This window comes from Blennius ocellaris (genome assembly GCF_963422515.1).
Source record: "Blennius ocellaris genome assembly, chromosome: 14".
In the NCBI taxonomy this organism is placed as follows: Eukaryota; Metazoa; Chordata; class Actinopteri; order Blenniiformes; family Blenniidae; genus Blennius; species Blennius ocellaris.
The window spans coordinates 23,076,815-23,095,273 of NC_137663.1; the positions used below are offsets into that span (position 1 = coordinate 23,076,815).

The 18,459-nt window shown below is 47.8% G+C and overlaps 1 protein-coding gene across 1 annotated transcript in view; it reads right to left on the reverse strand.

Annotated features, from left to right (window-relative positions):
- ncor1 (nuclear receptor corepressor 1) overlaps nucleotides 1-18,459 on the reverse strand; it is a 51,965-nt gene continuing 33,506 nt past the window's right edge. The window contains 29 exon segments of the mRNA XM_080508854.1: nucleotides 1-2,447; nucleotides 2,449-2,627; nucleotides 3,166-3,336; nucleotides 3,424-3,611; nucleotides 3,690-3,747; nucleotides 3,855-4,000; nucleotides 4,537-4,680; nucleotides 4,768-4,985; nucleotides 5,085-5,251; nucleotides 5,511-5,741; nucleotides 5,867-6,336; nucleotides 7,846-7,981; nucleotides 8,077-8,289; nucleotides 9,205-9,354; nucleotides 9,803-10,003; nucleotides 10,261-10,485; nucleotides 10,655-10,949; nucleotides 11,043-11,293; nucleotides 11,486-11,569; nucleotides 11,657-11,782; nucleotides 11,875-12,043; nucleotides 12,164-12,249; nucleotides 12,586-12,700; nucleotides 12,914-13,077; nucleotides 15,010-15,187; nucleotides 15,359-15,482; nucleotides 15,590-16,037; nucleotides 17,624-17,717; nucleotides 17,790-17,926. Coding sequence (XP_080364980.1) covers nucleotides 2,373-2,447; nucleotides 2,449-2,627; nucleotides 3,166-3,336; nucleotides 3,424-3,611; nucleotides 3,690-3,747; nucleotides 3,855-4,000; nucleotides 4,537-4,680; nucleotides 4,768-4,985; nucleotides 5,085-5,251; nucleotides 5,511-5,741; nucleotides 5,867-6,336; nucleotides 7,846-7,981; nucleotides 8,077-8,289; nucleotides 9,205-9,354; nucleotides 9,803-10,003; nucleotides 10,261-10,485; nucleotides 10,655-10,949; nucleotides 11,043-11,293; nucleotides 11,486-11,569; nucleotides 11,657-11,782; nucleotides 11,875-12,043; nucleotides 12,164-12,249; nucleotides 12,586-12,700; nucleotides 12,914-13,077; nucleotides 15,010-15,187; nucleotides 15,359-15,482; nucleotides 15,590-16,037; nucleotides 17,624-17,717; nucleotides 17,790-17,926 — 5,243 coding nt within the window. The 3' untranslated portion in view covers nucleotides 1-2,372.

The following is an 18,459-nucleotide window of genomic DNA, read 5'->3' on the forward strand; positions in this document are numbered from 1 at the left end:
CATGTTTTATCGGTGGAGAACTGATCCACTTTATTTGATTGGTCTGAACTCTTGTAATAGCCTACTGAGAGACATTGTGCGATACAAACATTGCATTTCAACATCATAGGATACACGGGTTTTCAAGTCTCAATTCTTCAAAAAGACAAAAAAAAAAAAAAATCTATTTTGCTTAGAGAGCTGAAAAGATGCTCCAATTCTTTTTCGGCTTCATGTCGGATTTCTTTTTTTTTTTTTAAGATTCAAGTTTGTAAACTTTTTTTTGTCATTGCGTCTGTAAACACATAACATCCCGTCTTTAACAGGACGAGGAACAAAGATGTTGAAAATGACAAAAAAAATAAAAATAAAAAATGTGCTACTACAAATGATTCAAAGTCAAAAGGAAAAAGGAAAAGGAAGGAAATATCAAGTTCAGAGGAAAATGGGTATGCGGACTGAGCAGAATGAAAACCCAAAAAGCCAAAATATGTTTGTTTTCTTTTGCCAGGGAAAAAAAAAAGAAAAAAAAAAATCACAAAAAAAAATAAATCACAAAAACAAAGACTCGGAAAGGAACGTTACTGCCATTTATGATGTTGACCGAGCAGAACTCATACTCAAAGCTATACGCCTGTGGATTGATGCCATGAAAGCAGAGATTAAGTGATCACGGCAATGAAATACGTGACGGCAAAACTCCTAAACGTTATATGGTACCATACACTTAAAACTGTGAAGCAAAAGCGTCATAATGAAACGGGTTATGTACCAGCTACATAGAGAGACAGGAGGTCAAAAGAATTCCAGATATCTGCGAGTGGTGGGAAGATTTAAAGCACATCTTAGTATACTCCTGGGCTGGAGGCTGAATAAGTTACACAGCAGGTAGTATGCTTTTTTTTTTTTGTTGTCAAAAAGCTAAAAAGAAAAAAAAAAAAGTGCAACAACGGTGCAGACCATCTTTGTTTGGTTAGTTTTGTCTTTTTTTGTGTAATGGAAAGACAGACAATTTACAGAGTTCAGAGTTTTGTCAGGACAGTATATATATATTAAAAAAAAAAAAAAAAGAGGGACTACAGAAACAAATACAAACATCAAACAACGTATATCTCTGAGAAAATTAGTTAAAGCTGCCTTCTTTCTCAAGTCACAAGGCATGGCAAAAGCACCCCCCCCCTCCCCCAAAAAACAAAACAAAACAAACAAAAAAAAAAACCCCAAACAAAACAAACTTCCTGACATATTTTTTTGTTGTTTTTTTGCTTTTGTTTTCACCATGACAACATTGCTGAGCAAATCATTCTGGACAGGTTGGAAACGGAAACTGCAGAGAGACAGCTACATGTGACACACAATATAGTCAGCTCTGTTGATAAAAGGAAAAAAAAACAAAAAAAAACAAAACACATTGGCTCACTTTCATTATTCATACGGGGGTCATGGAGTAGTCATAAAGATATCGTTTCTGGCAAAATTAAGCTTATATCAGACCTTTCACCTTTCTGCTATGACACCAGTGTTCTCAACTTGTTTCGAAAGACATTTCTCCGTCGAGAATGGGGCGAGAAATCTCCCTCTGCCGTTCCAATCCATGCATCGTCTCCTCCGCGGGATGAAGACGGGCATCAGACATCGCTGCCGTTTGAAATGTTTAAGTCTGTTTTACTTAGTCCTCCGGTGTCCTCGACGTCCAGGCTCTGGTGGTGCTTCGGGGGGGGGGGGGGGGGGGGGGGGGTGGCGCCGTCTCCATGTGCTCCACTCGCTCTTTGTGGTCAAGTACAAACCAACAGATCTGGTCTCTCTGGTGAAATGATGAGCGGGTGGCTGGGTGAGCGTGGGCTGCGGGGACAGACCAGCTTGTGGCGGTTTAAGATTCACGCCCCCAAACTCTTCCCATAAAAAGGGTCAATTTAAAAGCGACATTAAAATAAGAAATCATCAAGTTAAGAAAAAACACTGCAAAAAGGTTACTCTATTTACATACAACAATTTCCTTTAAAAGACGGGGTGTATCTTCACGGAAATCAAAAACGAAATTCAGAAATAGTTTCTTATGTTGTTTCTTCTTACATAGTAGGTTCTTCATCTTTACTATCGTGTCGTCCCCGCCGTCAGGCCGGGCGACGGCTTCTGCACCAAAACTTAAGTCTTGCTCAGAAGAGCCCCTGCCTTGTCACGGGGCTGCTGCTGCACACACTTCTCAGCAAACAGCTGTGGGGGGCGCCATAGCACCGGGGGAAGAAAAAAAAAAAAAAAAAAAAAAAGGACACCACCCATTCTACTGCTCACACTCTTCGAGAGTGAGGTTAGTTCTCGGCGGGGAGGTGACCGGACAAGCCGGAGCTCAGGGCTTCTCTCTTCGGGGAATCAGGGCCGTGGGCGAGTCGGGCTCAGTCGTCGCTGTCGGACAGGGTCTCGTATTGCTCCGACAGCAGAGACTGCCACACCCGCTGCTGGGCCACCGGGGGCTCCAGTCGGAGGCAGCTGCTGCTGCTGCTGCTGCTGTTGCTGATGCTGCTGCTGCGGCTGTGGCTGTTGGGGCTGCTGCTGCTGCTGGCTCTGTATGGTGGGCGAGGCTATGGAGGTGGGTGGCGTGCTGCTCATTATCCGTATGGTCAGCGGGTTGTAGGGGAACTGCATGGGTCCTGGGGAGAGATGAGGGGAGCCACAATGAAGGAGTGTCAGTAAAGCCGGCCGCTACGGTTGCGCCTCATACAAGTTCCACACTGAAAGGTTCATTTGTGAGACAGACGTGGATCTCTAACGCGTCAGACAAAGTGAGTTCGAATCACAGGAAACGCGCTGCGTTCCTCCTCAAGGGTCTGTGGATGAGTAGCAAACCCAGTCGTGTCTGTCTGACTGTGAATGCAACACATATACAAAAACCAAAGAAATCTCAGCTGTCTTCACTGGCAAAGCTGGAAAGGCGAGGCAACGAATTATCCAAGGTTTAAACACAACCTGGGATACAAATACTTATTTTATCAGCATTGAAGTTGTTTCATTGACGTCTGGATTAGAAATGATGTCACACATGAACCCAACAATGTTGCACTGCCCTCTACTGGATGTATTGAACAACTACACCCACGTAAAGGATGTACAAACTCATTTGGGTGCATAATAGCAGCTTAGTGGGGTTAACATTCGCTGTTTTCAGCAATCAGTCAGTAGGACAGTCACCTGTGGACGAGGGCCGGTCGTCCCAGCCCCACTGAGCCTGGGCTTGTCTGTGGTAATCTCCCTCGGAGTGGACGGAGGACACCGACGAGGGACGCTCCCCTGCAGCGTACGCCTGACCCAGGTTGGGCGACTTGGATTTCCTGCTGTTGGCTTTGCTCGGCTTCTGCTTCCCTGCACAGTGAATGTCAGCAGAACGTGTACGTCAGGACAGCGAGTCGCCTTCACGCGGACACATTTCGCCGTGCGAACCCTGCCTACCCATGCTGGGCGACGGACTGGCCTCCTGCCGGGTGTCGCTGCCCGTACTTGAAGCGCTGCCGATGGCGACCCCTCCGTGTTGCTCCTCCTGTCTTTCGTCCAAGTTTCCCATTAAGGCCTTGCGAATGATGTCCTCCAGGCCCAGGTTGCTGGCTGGGTCACTGAAGGAGTGATTCCGGGTATTGATGCTACCTGTAAACCACAAAACCGACTGCTGAGGAAAAGAAATCCTTCCCAAAGCAGTGAAGCGTCTGAATAAATGTCACCTACTGGAGCTCGTAACAGCGGGCAAGTTGAAAATCTCTGTGCCAGGTTGTGCATTTCCTGCAAGAAAATCAAAGGCTTCTGAGTTGATGCCTTTTCCCCCAAAAAATGGGACGTCATCATGCGTCGCTGTCGCCACATGCGAACGAGTTGAAAGACCCACTTACCAACGTCAGAATCGCCGACACCCGAGGTGGAGTTCAACTTACGGAAGATCTCCTGCTTCTTGGATTTCACCATTGGTGAAGTATTTTCCAGCTTGGTGAAGAAGGATGGCAGGTAGCTGACACTGCCCGGTGACCGCGAGTCACTCCTTCAAACAAACACACACACACACACACAGATGAGTAGTTTTCCAAACAGTTAATATTGTAATCACAATAATGATGACACAAGAACTCCAATATATATTAGTCGGTTGATCCAGTACATTTTTACACATGTTGACAAATTATAGCAAAAGACCACCTTGTAAATAAGATGGATGGATTCTGATAGGATGGACTAATCAAAACAAATTCTGCCAACAAGCCTCGTGGGATGTAGGAGGAGGATATTACAAGAGCTGGCATTCAAACAAGAGAGTTGTTCACAGTCCAACATATGCAGCGATCAAATTTCAGGATGCAAACAGCAGTAAAAAGTCGTCTAACTTTAAAGACCTATGCTGCTAATTATTACAGATCACAACATTCATAGCGCCTATAAAGTACAAACTTTATAAAGGAGCATTTATTCTTGTATATATAACGCAGCAGCTGTCACATGAGATACAGATGGGAGTTAATCGGTGCTGTATTGCTGGCCTGACAGCTTCACATGCTGAAGCAAACGGCGGGAATCTTTCACCTGATCTCAGAGTTATCAGCCTCTTGCCTCTGAGCTTGAGCCCCGCCAGCCTCCTGCTTGTCCATGCTTTGATAGCTCTGTGGCGGAGAGATGGGCTCGTAGTTTTCCATCTGTCTGCCTCCTCGGTCTGGAGACTTCCCCGGCCTGGGCAGGAAGTGGAGAACAGGTTTAACACGGGACTCTGGGTTGAGAAAACTACGTCGTCGTCCTCCCCGTTCCAATGCAACGAACCTGGATCTGGGCTTGTCGGGGGCGTTTTCTGGAGACACCCGGTTGGAGGGTCTCTGATGGTGCGGGGCCTGGACCTGGTTCTCGGGACTGTAGCGGCTGGGCACCTTGACCCGGCCCGCAGAGGAGGACATGGACGGCCCCACGCTCTGGAATGTGGCGGAGGCCGAGGAGGCTGGAGGGGGGTCCTGGTTCCGGGCGAAGTCCTGGGTTATGATTTGCTGCGTCACACGGTAGAACACAGAAACCAGTTAAGTTGGGTACATGACGCGTGTAGCGCGTTAGCTGTTCCTGAAGCGGAGCTCAATGGCACTTCTTACCGAAATGTGATCTGCCAGAGTCATGACTCTGTGAGTCTTGGGGACCTGTGAGTAGCCGTCAGCCTGGGAGGACGGCGGCTGATGGGAAGTGGACTGTGTCGGCTCACCCGACGTCCGGTAGCGGCTCATTCCAATCGTCCGCGCCCCCACTGGTAGCTTATATTTATCTGTGGGCATCAGGAGCAAGCATGAGCGCGGTGTGCCGACAAGACGGGTGCAGAGGAACGCCAACTGGCAAGTTTCAAATGTCGCGTTCAGTGGATGAGGTCAGTCAAGTTACACTATATTTAACCCACGTGCTTCAATGGGGCTAAATTTAACCTTTATCACCTTGTCTGCCTCGCCACTGCTACAATCCTACTCTGACTTTAATCTGCAGCAACAATCAGATTGTTGTGCTTGTTTAAAAACTTTTGGCGTTTCTACCTCCTGGCTGCTGCTGATGCTGCTGCTGCTGCTGCTGCTGATGTTGCTGCTGCTGATGTTGCTGCTGCTGATGCTGCTGCTGCTGCTGCTGCTGATGCTGCTGATGCTGATGCTGCTGATGCTGCTGCTGCCCGTCGTCCTGTTTGTCCTGTTGGGGCTGGACGGGGGAACTCGCAGGACTGATCACCTCAATGGCTCCTCCGCCAGTGTTGTCATAGCGATTGGAGGACACTACAGAACAAGCGCAAACGGAAAGTTTACAACAAGGAAATGTAAAAGTTTGCTCATGACACATGGGACGTTTATTCTGAAAAAGAAAAAAAACAAAACAGATGTGATGTGTGAATGTTACTGACTGCTGCCGGAGGAGTCGGAGCTCTGAGAGCCTCGCTCTCGTGAGTCTTTGTCCGACGCGATTTGACGCGTGATGATGACGTCGATGAAGCTCGCTGCCGTGATGGTCGTCTTCCCATGAGTACGAAGCTCCTCTTCAATGCGCGACTTGGTCTGAGACCCCTTCTCCTTCGCCCCTCCCCCGGGGCCTTCGGCGTAAGCCGGATGGGGCTTCCCCCCCGGCAGCGACATCGCACCGTACGGCGACTGCAGGGACTGCCTCTCCACTTCCTGTTGCTGTTGGTCCGGGTGGCTGGCCGGCCGCCGAGTTGAAGACATATCCACATCGCGTTCGTGTTTGTTGTCCTTCACCTTGGCCACGTCCATCTGTGGAGCAGAGGCTGCAGCGTCCACCAGCGCGGCCAGGGCGTCGGCCGCAGTGTTGTAGCGAGAGCTGCTCTGAGGCGCCGACGCTGCTGCAGATGAATGAGGCCTGCAGAGAAAACAAGAGGGCAGAATGTCATTTAGCATAAACATGATGAGAGGCAGCTTTTACACCCGAAGGCCTCAATCCACCTGCAGAACTTGCTCCTGCAGGTGGACTCATTCATCTACTGAATTGAAATTACATGTACAAATAGGCTCATTTGTATTTGTGCATGTACTTGCAAAGATTTGTAAACGAATTATGTGCCTTTTGACCCGCACTGTGTCTCATTGAGTATATAGCCTTCATATCAATAAGGAGCACTGGAGTCGTGCCAAATGTATACAACGTAAACTTACATGGCCTGGGTAGGGCTAAAGCAAACCTACAAGTGCAGTGTGAGTAAAACAAAAACAAAACAACACCCCCAACATATTCACTTCCTGAATTGAAAAAACAAATATATTTAGTCAAAGTCAGACATTTAAAGGCATATCTCAGTATGCACTAACCAGATTACCGAGGCACGGCTGGAGTTACTCACACGCAAATCTATTTACACATCTACAAATCTTGTTTCACATATAAATCTGTATATACATAGAACTTTTTGATACCCACATATGAATATGAACGTGCACTAACAAATCTCATTACAGACACACAGACGTTATAGTTCATGATGCAAACGGAAAAAAACCAACGCACACTCACGAGTCAGTCCACTACTGTCTAGTATTTAGTTTACGTCAAACGCAGACCGACGTATGGCGAATTTAGTCTCCATTATGGTATTATCATCAACTATCTGTTAAAGGGCACATTGATATCGCAGCAGAATGTCTTTACGGGAGAATTGTCTGTTTCATACATCACAGTACAAACAGACAATGTTAAGATCACTCCGCATATTTTGACTCAAATTATTTGCGCAAACTCGAAAAATACAACATAAATGAATAAAACATAGCCGTGAATGAAAAATCTGAGGGCCTTTTATTAGATTAAATAATAGTATTTGATAAACTGAGAGATACATTTCCAGAGAATCAATGTTGTTCATGTGTGTAGAAAGATGACGTTCTGTGCAAGTCTTGCAGCACTGTTGTTAAAATATAAATATGATCCCACCGGGGACGTGGCCCACACAGCAGATGGAAACATCTCTGTAAACTTGTAGAGAAGCGTTGCACTCATCAACATCCCGCGCCCAAATCTAGGGTGGTGCTGCTAACTATAGCTGGTGGTCGACAGCGTTTTTAGAGCTGGTAATCAAAACATGGGTTTAAAGTTAAAACAATTTGAATCGGTGAAGCTGACGGCATGAAATTTCAGCACGGTTCACCACTGAACCTGTAATCATTCCATGGCGTCTTGTAAAGCGCGCGGTTCGCCCGCTCCAACTCAAACATCTTAAATTCAACGACTTCACCGTGAACGCTATTTTAGGCTCACCGTCCAAATGTCACATTGTGTGTGCATGGTCCAAAATGTAATCACGTCAAGTATATATAACCGACTGCAAATGAATGCAACGTGGGGATGTCGGTTATGAAGTCGGATGTGGAGGCTTACATTAAAGACGTGATGACACTCTTTCCCTGGAAGATGCTCGGCCGCTGCTGAACCACCACCTCCTGTGTCCTGAGGGAAGGCGAGATGGAGTGCAGATATCCTTGACTCCCCGGCCGGACCGGCTGCTCTTCTCCACCTTATAGACACAAGAGTGATCGACACACTTTCAAGCGCGTGTTTTCACTCCATTAAATAATCCCGGCGCGATTTGATGCGTTCCAAACACCCCACCTCCACGGATGTATTCGTTGGCTCGCTCTCGGTCCCGCTCCCGTTCGCGCTCTCTCATTTCCCGCTCGCGCTCTCGCTCCCTGTCCCGCTCCCGAAGCTCCCGTTCCCTTTCCTTTTCCCTCTCCTTCTCCTGCTGCTCCCGGTCACGCTCCCTCTCGCGTTCTCTCTCCGCACTGGCGGCGGCGGCGGCGGCGGCAAGGTGGGTTGGATGACCTACAGGGAACGACAAGGTCAGAGACACAAGATTCACTTTTCTCGCCTTCTTCGTGGGATTTCAGAAGGATGGAGCCGGGTTTCCTCAGAAATCTGCGCCTTTTGAGAGATTTGTCAACCGACCACAGTGAAATGATGTTATTTAGTTACAATATTTACCATTTTAAGTGCAAGGGAGCAAACACAACCCTGACCTGGACTGCAGCTTAACACATATCTATTGTGACAAATGAAAAGCTCGAATTTGACTTGGAACTTAAAAATCGAAGCGAATTAGAAATACTTTTTGTTGTGAATCAGTGAATCAACATTTTATGAGAGATTGCCGTTTAAGTGAATAGAATGAGCAGATCAAACTGGACTCAAGCCTCCATTGTTATTGGTGATCTATTTGCAGAGAAACTGTTGACCACAATGGTACTGTGCATGTGCAAGCACTGCAGATGCACGGAAGATTTTCCATACACATTGAGATGGAACCATTTTTGAAAACATTCCACTCTGGAAACCCGTTTTCAGGTACCAAAGATGCAGGTGATGTGTAAGCGAACAGCTAAAATTGAACAAAAGTTTCGTTTTCACTTGAAAATGTATAAACAGAAAGAAAAAAAGGCTGGATTTAACAAAGTTAAAAGGACATCCCGTTTCCATTCATTTCACAATAGCTGTTGCTCCTAAAAATGGACATAATGACACGTACACAAAAAAACACTTCAGTTGTGAAACAGACGTCATTGTGGGAAATCCCCACCGTGGCTGCCGCTGCAGTGGCCAGACACGCAGAACTGACCTTTGACCCCTCAGGTGGGAGCAGTGCAGTCCCGCACTCTCACAGACGTGTGAGGGGACTTGGAGATGGTGCCAAGGAGTATAAGGGAACACAGGGTTTAGTGATGGGGGGGGTGGGGTCCTCACCTTGTGACATGGAGGTTGGGTTGAATGGCCTAGGAGGGAAAGGGGGCTGAGCTCCAGTGAGGTAGGCCATGTGTTCCGCAGTGGGAGCACCTGTTCCCCCAGGGTGAGGCAACAGGATAGTTGGAGCCATCTGGGCTAGATCAATAATCCCTTTTACAGACAGAAGCAAAGGGCCAGCGGTGAACAACAAGAACCGATCCATCAATTTCTGAATGTATGAACACCGTATGCATTTAACCGTAGCCCATCACCATTATCTGATAGTTCTCCCCAATACAGATTGATCAATGAGCAACAGGGCTGCAAGGAGAGTGGAATAGTGGTCAACTTGTATGAGGCAACCACTCAGCAAATGGAGATTTGGATGACGATTAAAAAAAAATTGAGCACAAGCCGAATCAGTTGCAGCCCCAACATTTAAGAAGAAAGAAAAAAAATCAGGAAAATTTGTCAAGGTCATTTGCTTCTGGGCGTCTGGAAAAGGTAGCCACTACTTCACGAGCACACAGTCTGCATACTACAGATCCTCCGGCCCACGGCCTCTCCTCTGCCCACTGTGGCAGGCCCAGCGAGACTTAGCTATTGTGGAGGGCCATACCTCGGGCTCCGGCTGGGTATGGGATAGTGACAGGCTGCTCCCGTGGCGAAAGACCTCTGGCCATGTCAGGCCGAGGGATGACTTGCATCTGCTGGGACGTGATGTAGTCGTTGAGGATGGTCTGCCGCGTATTCTCCATTGTGTACAGCTGGTAGGTGTTGGGGAAGCCCGTTGGTGACGGCTGCCTGGAGAACATGAATGCTGCAGGAGTGGACAGACGGGGTGAAAAAAAAGAAAAAAAAGAAAGAAAAACATATGAACAGAAGGCTCACAGATACTGATCACCACGGCTGACGTCAACAGCTGAAAAAGAATCCCGGACATGTGTTGCCTATGGATTAGAAAGCCTGAGTTGCTTTCGTCAATTTACTCGGCGGCGGGGGGGGGGGGGGGGGGGGAGTTGTGACTTTGTTCATGGTGAAAGTGGAAAAATGCAGAAGGCTGTTGTAACGCCGTACCAGGGTCCAGCACTCGGAAGGCCAGGTTCGGGTCGAGGTGTGGATGCAAGTGGGGTCGGTACACTTCCCCGGGAACGACGGGCCGGTGGTGGGGGTCGAACGGGCTGTGAGAGGCGACGGGGTCCCCGCCCGACACCGGGGACTTGGCCGGGACGCTGTCCCTCTGGGTGGGGGTCATGGCGCTCTTTCTCTCATGCGCAGCAGATTTCGAGGAGCTCATGCCACCTGCACAGCAGGGAGGAAACAATACACAGCTTGTTCACCCAGTCATTTAATGTCATGTCATCAGTTATGTCACAGAGACAAGAATAAGTGTGCGGGATCCCGACTTTATCCGGCAAGCACGATGATTTTGTTCCCCAGAGTTTGTAATTAAGACATCTTAAGATCATACCTTCCATAGCCCGTCCCAACATGGGTGAACTTCTGGAGCTGTAGTTGACGGGGGTCCTGCGAGCGTTGGGGTCCTCGTACATGCTCGGGCTAAGCTGGGCCTTGGCGTTCTCCTGGTGCGTGGAGCGCAGCACGGAGGCGGTGGAGTTGACCACCGACGTGTGGCGCACCAGCTTGCTGTCCTCGTATTTGACCCGTTCCTTGGCCTCCAGCTGGGGCATGCCGTGAGGAAGCTTACTGGGACTGGTGATGAGGGACCTGACATTGTGTTTGATGGTTTGGTTCATCAGATGAATCTGGGAGGGACAGCAGACCAGCCAACATTTTTTATTTATGAACTCCGAGTTTCTTCACTTCATAGTGTATCATTGAAATGTGGCCCGTCTCACCTGAGACATGGAGCCCTCCGCCACCCTCCTGTCTGACAAGTCGGGGGTCTTGCACATTTCCTGGCCAGACTGATCTTGCCGGGGGATTTCGTGGATGGAGCGCCCCATCTCCTTGATGGTATTAACCCCTTCGTAAGGCTTGCCTTTACCAATACCGCCTTCGAACGAGCGAATCGGTGGACTCTCTCGCTTGATATGCTTCCCGTATTTCATGGCTTCCTCGTAACTCTCTGCAGCAGTTCTGGGTGTTCCTGGAAACCATAGAAAACAATTGCGCCTTCACTTTGGTGGAGAGGAATGATAAAGCATTTCATGTGATTTATGTCTGCAGTTTATCTAACCGCTGGCAAACACAAGAAAAACTATGGAAAAACCCAGAAAAACACATGTACTGTGTAAACACTTTAGCATCAAGCGAGGTGTGGAAGTGTTTCAATATTTACCTTGCATGATGGACCCTGTGATCAGAGGCCTTTCCTTAGGGTCGCCATGGAGACCGTCTCTGGGCGCAGCCCTGCTGAATAATCCTGATAAAAGCAAGTGGTGTCACTCTTGATGCAGGCCACACAAGACAGGAAGCACGGTGCATTACTTTGTCTCACACAAAACCGTACCCTCTAACGGCGCTCCGTCCCTGCCGGGTTGTCCTCGGCCCATCGCCCCTTCCATCATGTCGTACGTGCGTTTCAGCTCATGGGCCGTCCGGGGGCTGCGAGTGTTTTCCCTCGGGTTCTTGTTCGCTATTTGACATCAAAATTCAAGGTTAGATTCGCGTGTTTGGTGAAGAAATACACTGCTGCGATCCGACCTCAAAAAAAAAAAAAACACTCACGGTCATAGGAGACGATATGACCATTCTCGCCTTCGTAGATGACGTAACCTGTAGGCAGCTGCTCTCCCCTGCCCTTGTCTGGACCACTCAGGTCCTTGGGGACGAGCTTTGTGATTGAGCCCGTCATGAGGTCCGCAGCCATGCTGGACTGGGACAGGGCTGGTTTGCCCTATTAAAATGAAAGAGAGAGACAGAGAGAGACAGAGAGAAAACACCACATATGATGAATACCATCTGTCAAACAAAAACAACTTGGGGGGGGAAAAATTTTTTTTATTGCATATATTACCTGAGTGATTGATCCTTTTGCTGCCAGACCCTCGCCGACCTTTGCCAGGCTTCCCCTGCCATCCTGTATGGATGGAACGCCAGCTCCTGTAATGTGACAGACAAGAGTTTGAGTGAGTACAATTGACTCCACAAACAATACATAAACAACAAAACATCACTGCCATCTTAAACATCGTTATAGACTATGGTGTATTTTAATGGACATTTCATCACCATGCAAAACACAGCACAGTTTAATGCTGCGTAGAGTTCAAGTATTGCAGTAAATGTAAATACAACTCGGGGATATCACTCAACTAGCTGAGGTCGGCACCTAATGTCTGCCTCGAGTATTCTTTTGCTTTTATCTCACACTTGGTTTTCATTGTTAATTGAAAGTGATACGAAAAGACTTCGTCGTGTGGAAGTTTGTCATCCTACCAGGCTTGTTTGGATCCTGCTGCCGAGGGAGACCCAGAGAGATGGAACCCACAGAGCTCTTCGTCCCCTCTGGCCCATACACGGGATGGGACGGTAGGTATGTGCCGGGCGTTCCCTGGGAAAGCAAACGACACATTTAAATACCCCTTCGGCCAATAAAACACCACACAGAGTTGACGACGACTGGGATTAACTTTTTGGTCATTACAGCTCAGAGCACATTAGAACGAACTGACGAGAATGTATGTCCACAAACAAAAGTCAACCAGCTGGTGTTTGCCAAAAGAGAATTAACTCTGTGGCCCCATCACAGCTCTCGGTGTCTCACCTGGGAGATGGAGCCCCCGTGGATGAAGGAGGGCTTGTCTGTGGGCTTGGTGGTTGGAATGAGTGGCGGAGGAGAGGGAATGTTGGGAAGTCGACCGGGTCTGAACGTCACGCGGACTCCATCCGGCATACCCTGGACCAGTTGGTTGGGAACATGATGTAGGACTGCAAGAGATTAAATAAAGAGCGTGCTGGTTCTGAATACCAAAAATAAACATCCGCTCACATTGACATAGTTTTTAAATTAACGTCCACTTGTGTTTCTATGAAATTTCTATCAAGCCCCACTTCCTAATAAAGACAACATGCTGAAATGTTCCGTACCATCGTGCGACCAGGATGGAGGAAGGAAGTGATTCAGTCAAAAACAGAAAGCTTAATTTAATACCATGTTAACCATGAGATAACTTTGGCCTATGTGGGCTGTTTTGCTTTAGTGTCTCCTGGGAAAGCTGAGTGGACAAAAATGCATCATAACACACCGCAAACATGCAGACCGACTGTAAACTCCCTGCAGGAAGGGCGCCTTGTGTTGTGCACTCAACAAAATCAAAAATGCAAATGGCCTGGAGAGGTTCTCAGGCGGGGATGGACGTCATCGTCCTGCTGCCTCGTACGGGGACAGATAAGAGAACACGCCACCCTATGACGAGTTTGTAAATCCCTGTTGCAGGGAGACCGTGTCGCGCATTAATAGGCATGCTGCAGTTCGGCAATAGGAACAACAGCGCAACTTGTGAGGGCGTGATAAACAAACGTGTCGCAGGAGCCAGTAAACCAGTAACCGTATTCTGATGACAGGACCTGTTTAGAGAATCTGGTGAATAATTCCTGATTGAGATGAAGGGAAAGAAATCAGCAGAGTCAATGTCAAAACAGCTTGAAAAATGTATTGATATTGAACCAATATGTTCAAAACATGGAAGTAAAATGTGTTAAACTGAGGGCCTGGTTATCACTTTCACCACCTTACAGGTGCAATGACCCAAAGAAAGAGCGTTTTTAAGTACGAACAGTCCATTTCCTTGACTATCCAATGATTCAGGATCTATTAATTTGAAAGTATAAAAATCACCTTCACACTAAATACAAAATACTTTTTTTTAGAATTGCCTCAAAGAGACTACAATATAGATGTATACCTATTAGTGGACCCAATAATAAATCTAAAGGAGTGGAATCAAAAATGACACAAAATGCAAATTATACAAAAATGCTGCTCGTCCGCGAGGGAAAGAATGAAACCAGACGGGAGGGGCTTAGGGGCAGGTGGTGATGTGTACGTTCACCTGGCAGGAGGGGTTGGGGGCGGCTGGGGTCGGGGAGCGAGGAGAGTCAACATGGCTGACCAGAGTCGGTCTCCTCCTCCGGTTGACCCGTGCTACACAGGCATGGCAACCGCAAGGAAGACAAATGGGAATACACCAAAAAGCCAAAGCCAGTGAACATTGAGCTGAGTGAAGAGTGGACTGACCGCGACAACCAACACCACCTCCTGGACACACGCACGCTAAAACCTATGTAATAAATATCCTGGTGTCAAAGCTCAGCAGCTTACTGACAGCTGCTCTGCTCTTCACAGCACTCAGACTATGAGGTGCTAAAAGCTTTACGGAAAAAAAAAAAAAAAAAAAAAAAATCAAGCCGTAATTCAGTGTGCCTCGTGAGTCGTGACTGCACTGCATTTACTTCTGAAGCTACATCTGACTGCCCAGGGGCAGCAACCATCTCGATCTGAAACACTCAAGTCATACAAAAAAAAAAAAAAAAACTCCATCAAGCTACAGTTCCCTTCTTTGAGGAGAGCGGCTGAGCTTTCTGAACCAAATGTAAAAACCAGGTCAGAAAAAAAGGCTTTTTTTTGTCCTGGCTCAGGCAGAACCACTATATGACAGTTCGGATCACCTTCAAATGTCTCCTTTTATGAAACTGCATGAAAATGAATGGGTCCCTCGGAAAAAAAAAAAGAAAGAAAGAAGTGCAGGCTATAAATAGTAAACTGCTCGCAGCAACAGAGTACGGCGCTGACGGAGCGGTGGACAGGAGAGAGGAGAATCCAGGATGGGAAGCGAGAGGGTGGTTGTTTGGTTCACCTACCATCTCTGTCGAGTATGGTGGGGCTGCGGGTGGGGAACGGGGGCCGGCGCTCCAGGTGCCCCTGGTCCTGCCTCTGCTTCTCTTCCTGGTGCGCAGACTCGTGCACTGCCTTGATCTGGCGCTGCAGCATGGCAAACCCACTGGTGGTCATGCCGGCAGGGCCAAACGGACCAGACACCTGAGTGATGCAAGATAATATATGAACCGAACTGACCATTTCTGCGACTGCGCAGAAAACAGAAAACCTTGGCAAATATCTGACATTGTGCATTTACAGGAGAAAAGACGCCACTGATAAACATGACGGTGAGATTGTACTTTTTGCGAGGCAAAGCTGAGGCGGACTAACCATGGGTGGGATGGTCGCAGCTCTGTGATGCAGCTGGTCGATGTTGAGCTGTGCTTGCTTGGGTGAAGACACCAGCACCGAGCCGGGGGGGTTGAGCAGTGAGGGCTTATCCATGAGGTATAATCTGCAGAGGTAGACAAGGGGGGAAGGAAAAAAAAATAAAAATCACACATAAAAGCCGTTTCAGTGTGAAAACACACAGTATGAACAGAGTGGCAGCGACAGTTTCACCTCTGCCGTTCAGGCTCCGCTTCCACATCCTCGTCCGCACTGCAGGTGGCGCTGGAGTCATTGTCCGAGTGGAGCTCCCTCTGCCTTTCCCCGTGATCTCCCTTTTCTCCTTTTTCCTTCATTTCCGGCTCCATCTTGACCTGAACCTCTCCGGCCCGCAGGTCCATGTCCTGCGGTTCCGTTTTGGGACGGAGCGAGCCCGCGAAGGAGGCCGCCCGGCTTTTTTCCTCCAGAGATCCGGCCTCGCTCTCCGGGCTCTTCTCCTCCTTGACACAGAGTTCTCCATACGAGCGCTCGAGGGCTTTTCCGTTGCTGGCTTGACCTTTGTCTTGATCGGAGCACTGAGCGTCTCCTACGGTGCCGTCTGCCCTCTTGGAGTCAGCAGACTTTGACGAGTCGGCCTGAGAGGGGGAAGGGGCGCTCTCTGTATCCGAGCTGTTGTCGCCGCCTGAGGAAGCATCGGAAGATAAACGAGTGCATGTCAAATTATGCATGAAATGGACTGAAACTCACAAGACTTTCAAGAATATTCATGGCAGCGGGTCGAACGCGGCGAACAAAGAATATAAGCAAGCCACAACATGAGGCTTATCAGTGATCCATCATACGGTCGAGATTGATAATGCCAGAGAGCCAAATGCTAAATAATCTAACAGTGCATGAAACCACTCAAATAGGAAGCGTGGCGCGGATGATACAGGCTTCATGTGATAATCCCCAAAAATTAACATAAAGCCATGAAAAGAGAAACCACGAATCTAATATATGCCACAATCTAACAGATTTTTTAGAATATCTACGTGTCTATATGTACGCAGTCTATATGTACGCAGTCTATATGTACGCAGTGACAGATTATCTCGGGACATATTTTGTTTAGTGATTTGACTACTAACGTTAATGCAAGGCCTCGCAGACAAGAGAACAGCCTTTAAAGATTAAAGAATAATGATAATCTGTTCTTTCTATACTTCTGTTTGGGTGTCACACATGCAAACTGTGCGATAAAGTAATTAAATGTCACAATCATACATCTTTAGACCAGGAACTGCATATTTAATATTAAAAAAAATAAATAAAATAAATAAACCTGTCCGTTCGGTTTGCGTATTGTCTACTGCTGCAGTTGTTGCCATGGCGATGCTAATCCAGATGGTATGTCTATGCAAAAACAATTTGCAGATGCATTAAATGTATCAAACCCAAATCAGAGGCGCAGCTTGGCTGAGCAGCGAACATCCGAACGACTGCGAGTCAAATGACGGCCTCTTTTCGCTTCGAGTACAAACTGCATAATCTGTGATCTGCAGCCCACCAGGGCCCCTACGGAGCGATTTGGGTTTGCATGAGAGGAGCAGAAAGTCAAATAAACACGACAAAGTAAACCTCGTGACCTCCCGATGTCACAGCTGCCATCATGTGAACTGGAGGTTTGCTTCAATTATATTCAAGTCGTCTGAACGTGGCCATGTTCTGACAACAATGACGGTGAAACAAGAGCGGCCTTATTAGGAAATATTTACAAGAATCTATATTTGTGTAAGCAGATTGCTTCTTTAGAAGTGTTGGCTGCCGTTAGCCGAGTAATGGCAGCAGAGATAAGGACTTGGGGGGGGGGGGGGGGGGACAGGCAGGCTTGCTGGATCAAACAAGTGGTCCAGCACTTCAAGTTCAAAGCTTTCTTGAGTCTTCAAAGGCCCAGGCAGTTATGCAACAGGCAACAGTCTGAATTAGTGCATATCTTTTATCTCTTCTTCCAGCCCCCAGCCTTCTCTCGGCACTCATTAAAATTACAGTCAGTCGAGAGCCATCAACTCGGATGAAATTCGTACACGAGAAAGGCCAGTCTGGTTCGGGCTTTCCCTCCTTGTGCTGCACTTGATAACTTTGTTTTTTTTCCCTTCTCCTTACCCTTAACGGAACACAAAAGCCTAATAAGACATGTGCCGCCCCTGAACTTTGCCCCAAAACCATTGTTGTTGGACCATGTGCTGAACAGTGTACGCATGCTTCTTTATCATCTATGACTCTGACCTTCGCTGTCATCTGCGTTGTCCTCGTCGTCGTCGGGCGATGCCGTGGCAAGACCTTCACCTTGAGACCTATCAGCACGGGCCCTCCGCGTATCCTGGGAATCGGAAAGACGTAAACAACCGCGGCACGTCTCTTCTCGCAAACTGCGAGGCCGCCGGCACCTTACCTGCTTGTGTTGCTGGAGCAGGTTGTCCAAGTTGTGGCGCCTCTTGTAGTTGAAGTAGAAGTTCTTGCACTGCGCCTCACTTTTGGTGCCCACCATTTTGGCAATGGCCGTCCAGTTTCGCCCATGCTCAACAAGCCCTGACAAGAGGACAAGAGTGGGAATCTCTCAACAAAGATACACCCTCATTGTTACAAATATAGCCAGACATTTTTTTGGCACTAGTGTAAAATTACCCGCTACCCACGGGAAACACTGTTGCCAGGGCTTGCCATTAGTCTTCCCTGTCCTCATTACCAGCGTGCTGAGTAGACAATCAGCTTTCATGGCCTTGCTAAACTCTGAAATTCCTCTTGGCAAGCTGCAGCGAGTTGGAAGACTGCCATTTACCTTTGACATTCGGGCGTCCCTTCTCTAAATCCTGTGACCCCTGTGACCCGCCCGCCGTGCTGGCATCGTGACAAATCACCATCAAGCTAAACACAAAAACCCACTTACTGATGGTGTAAATGAAGGTGTGAGGATTTGGGGATTGTACAGAGCAAATCGGGTCTAATTTAGACCGACTCTACATTTTGTGATTCTCGCCATATGACATTTGCCTATTTTGGAAAGTTTGCGAAGCAGCAACTTATGGCAAAAGCCTTCGTGTGTACCTTTACATGAATGATCA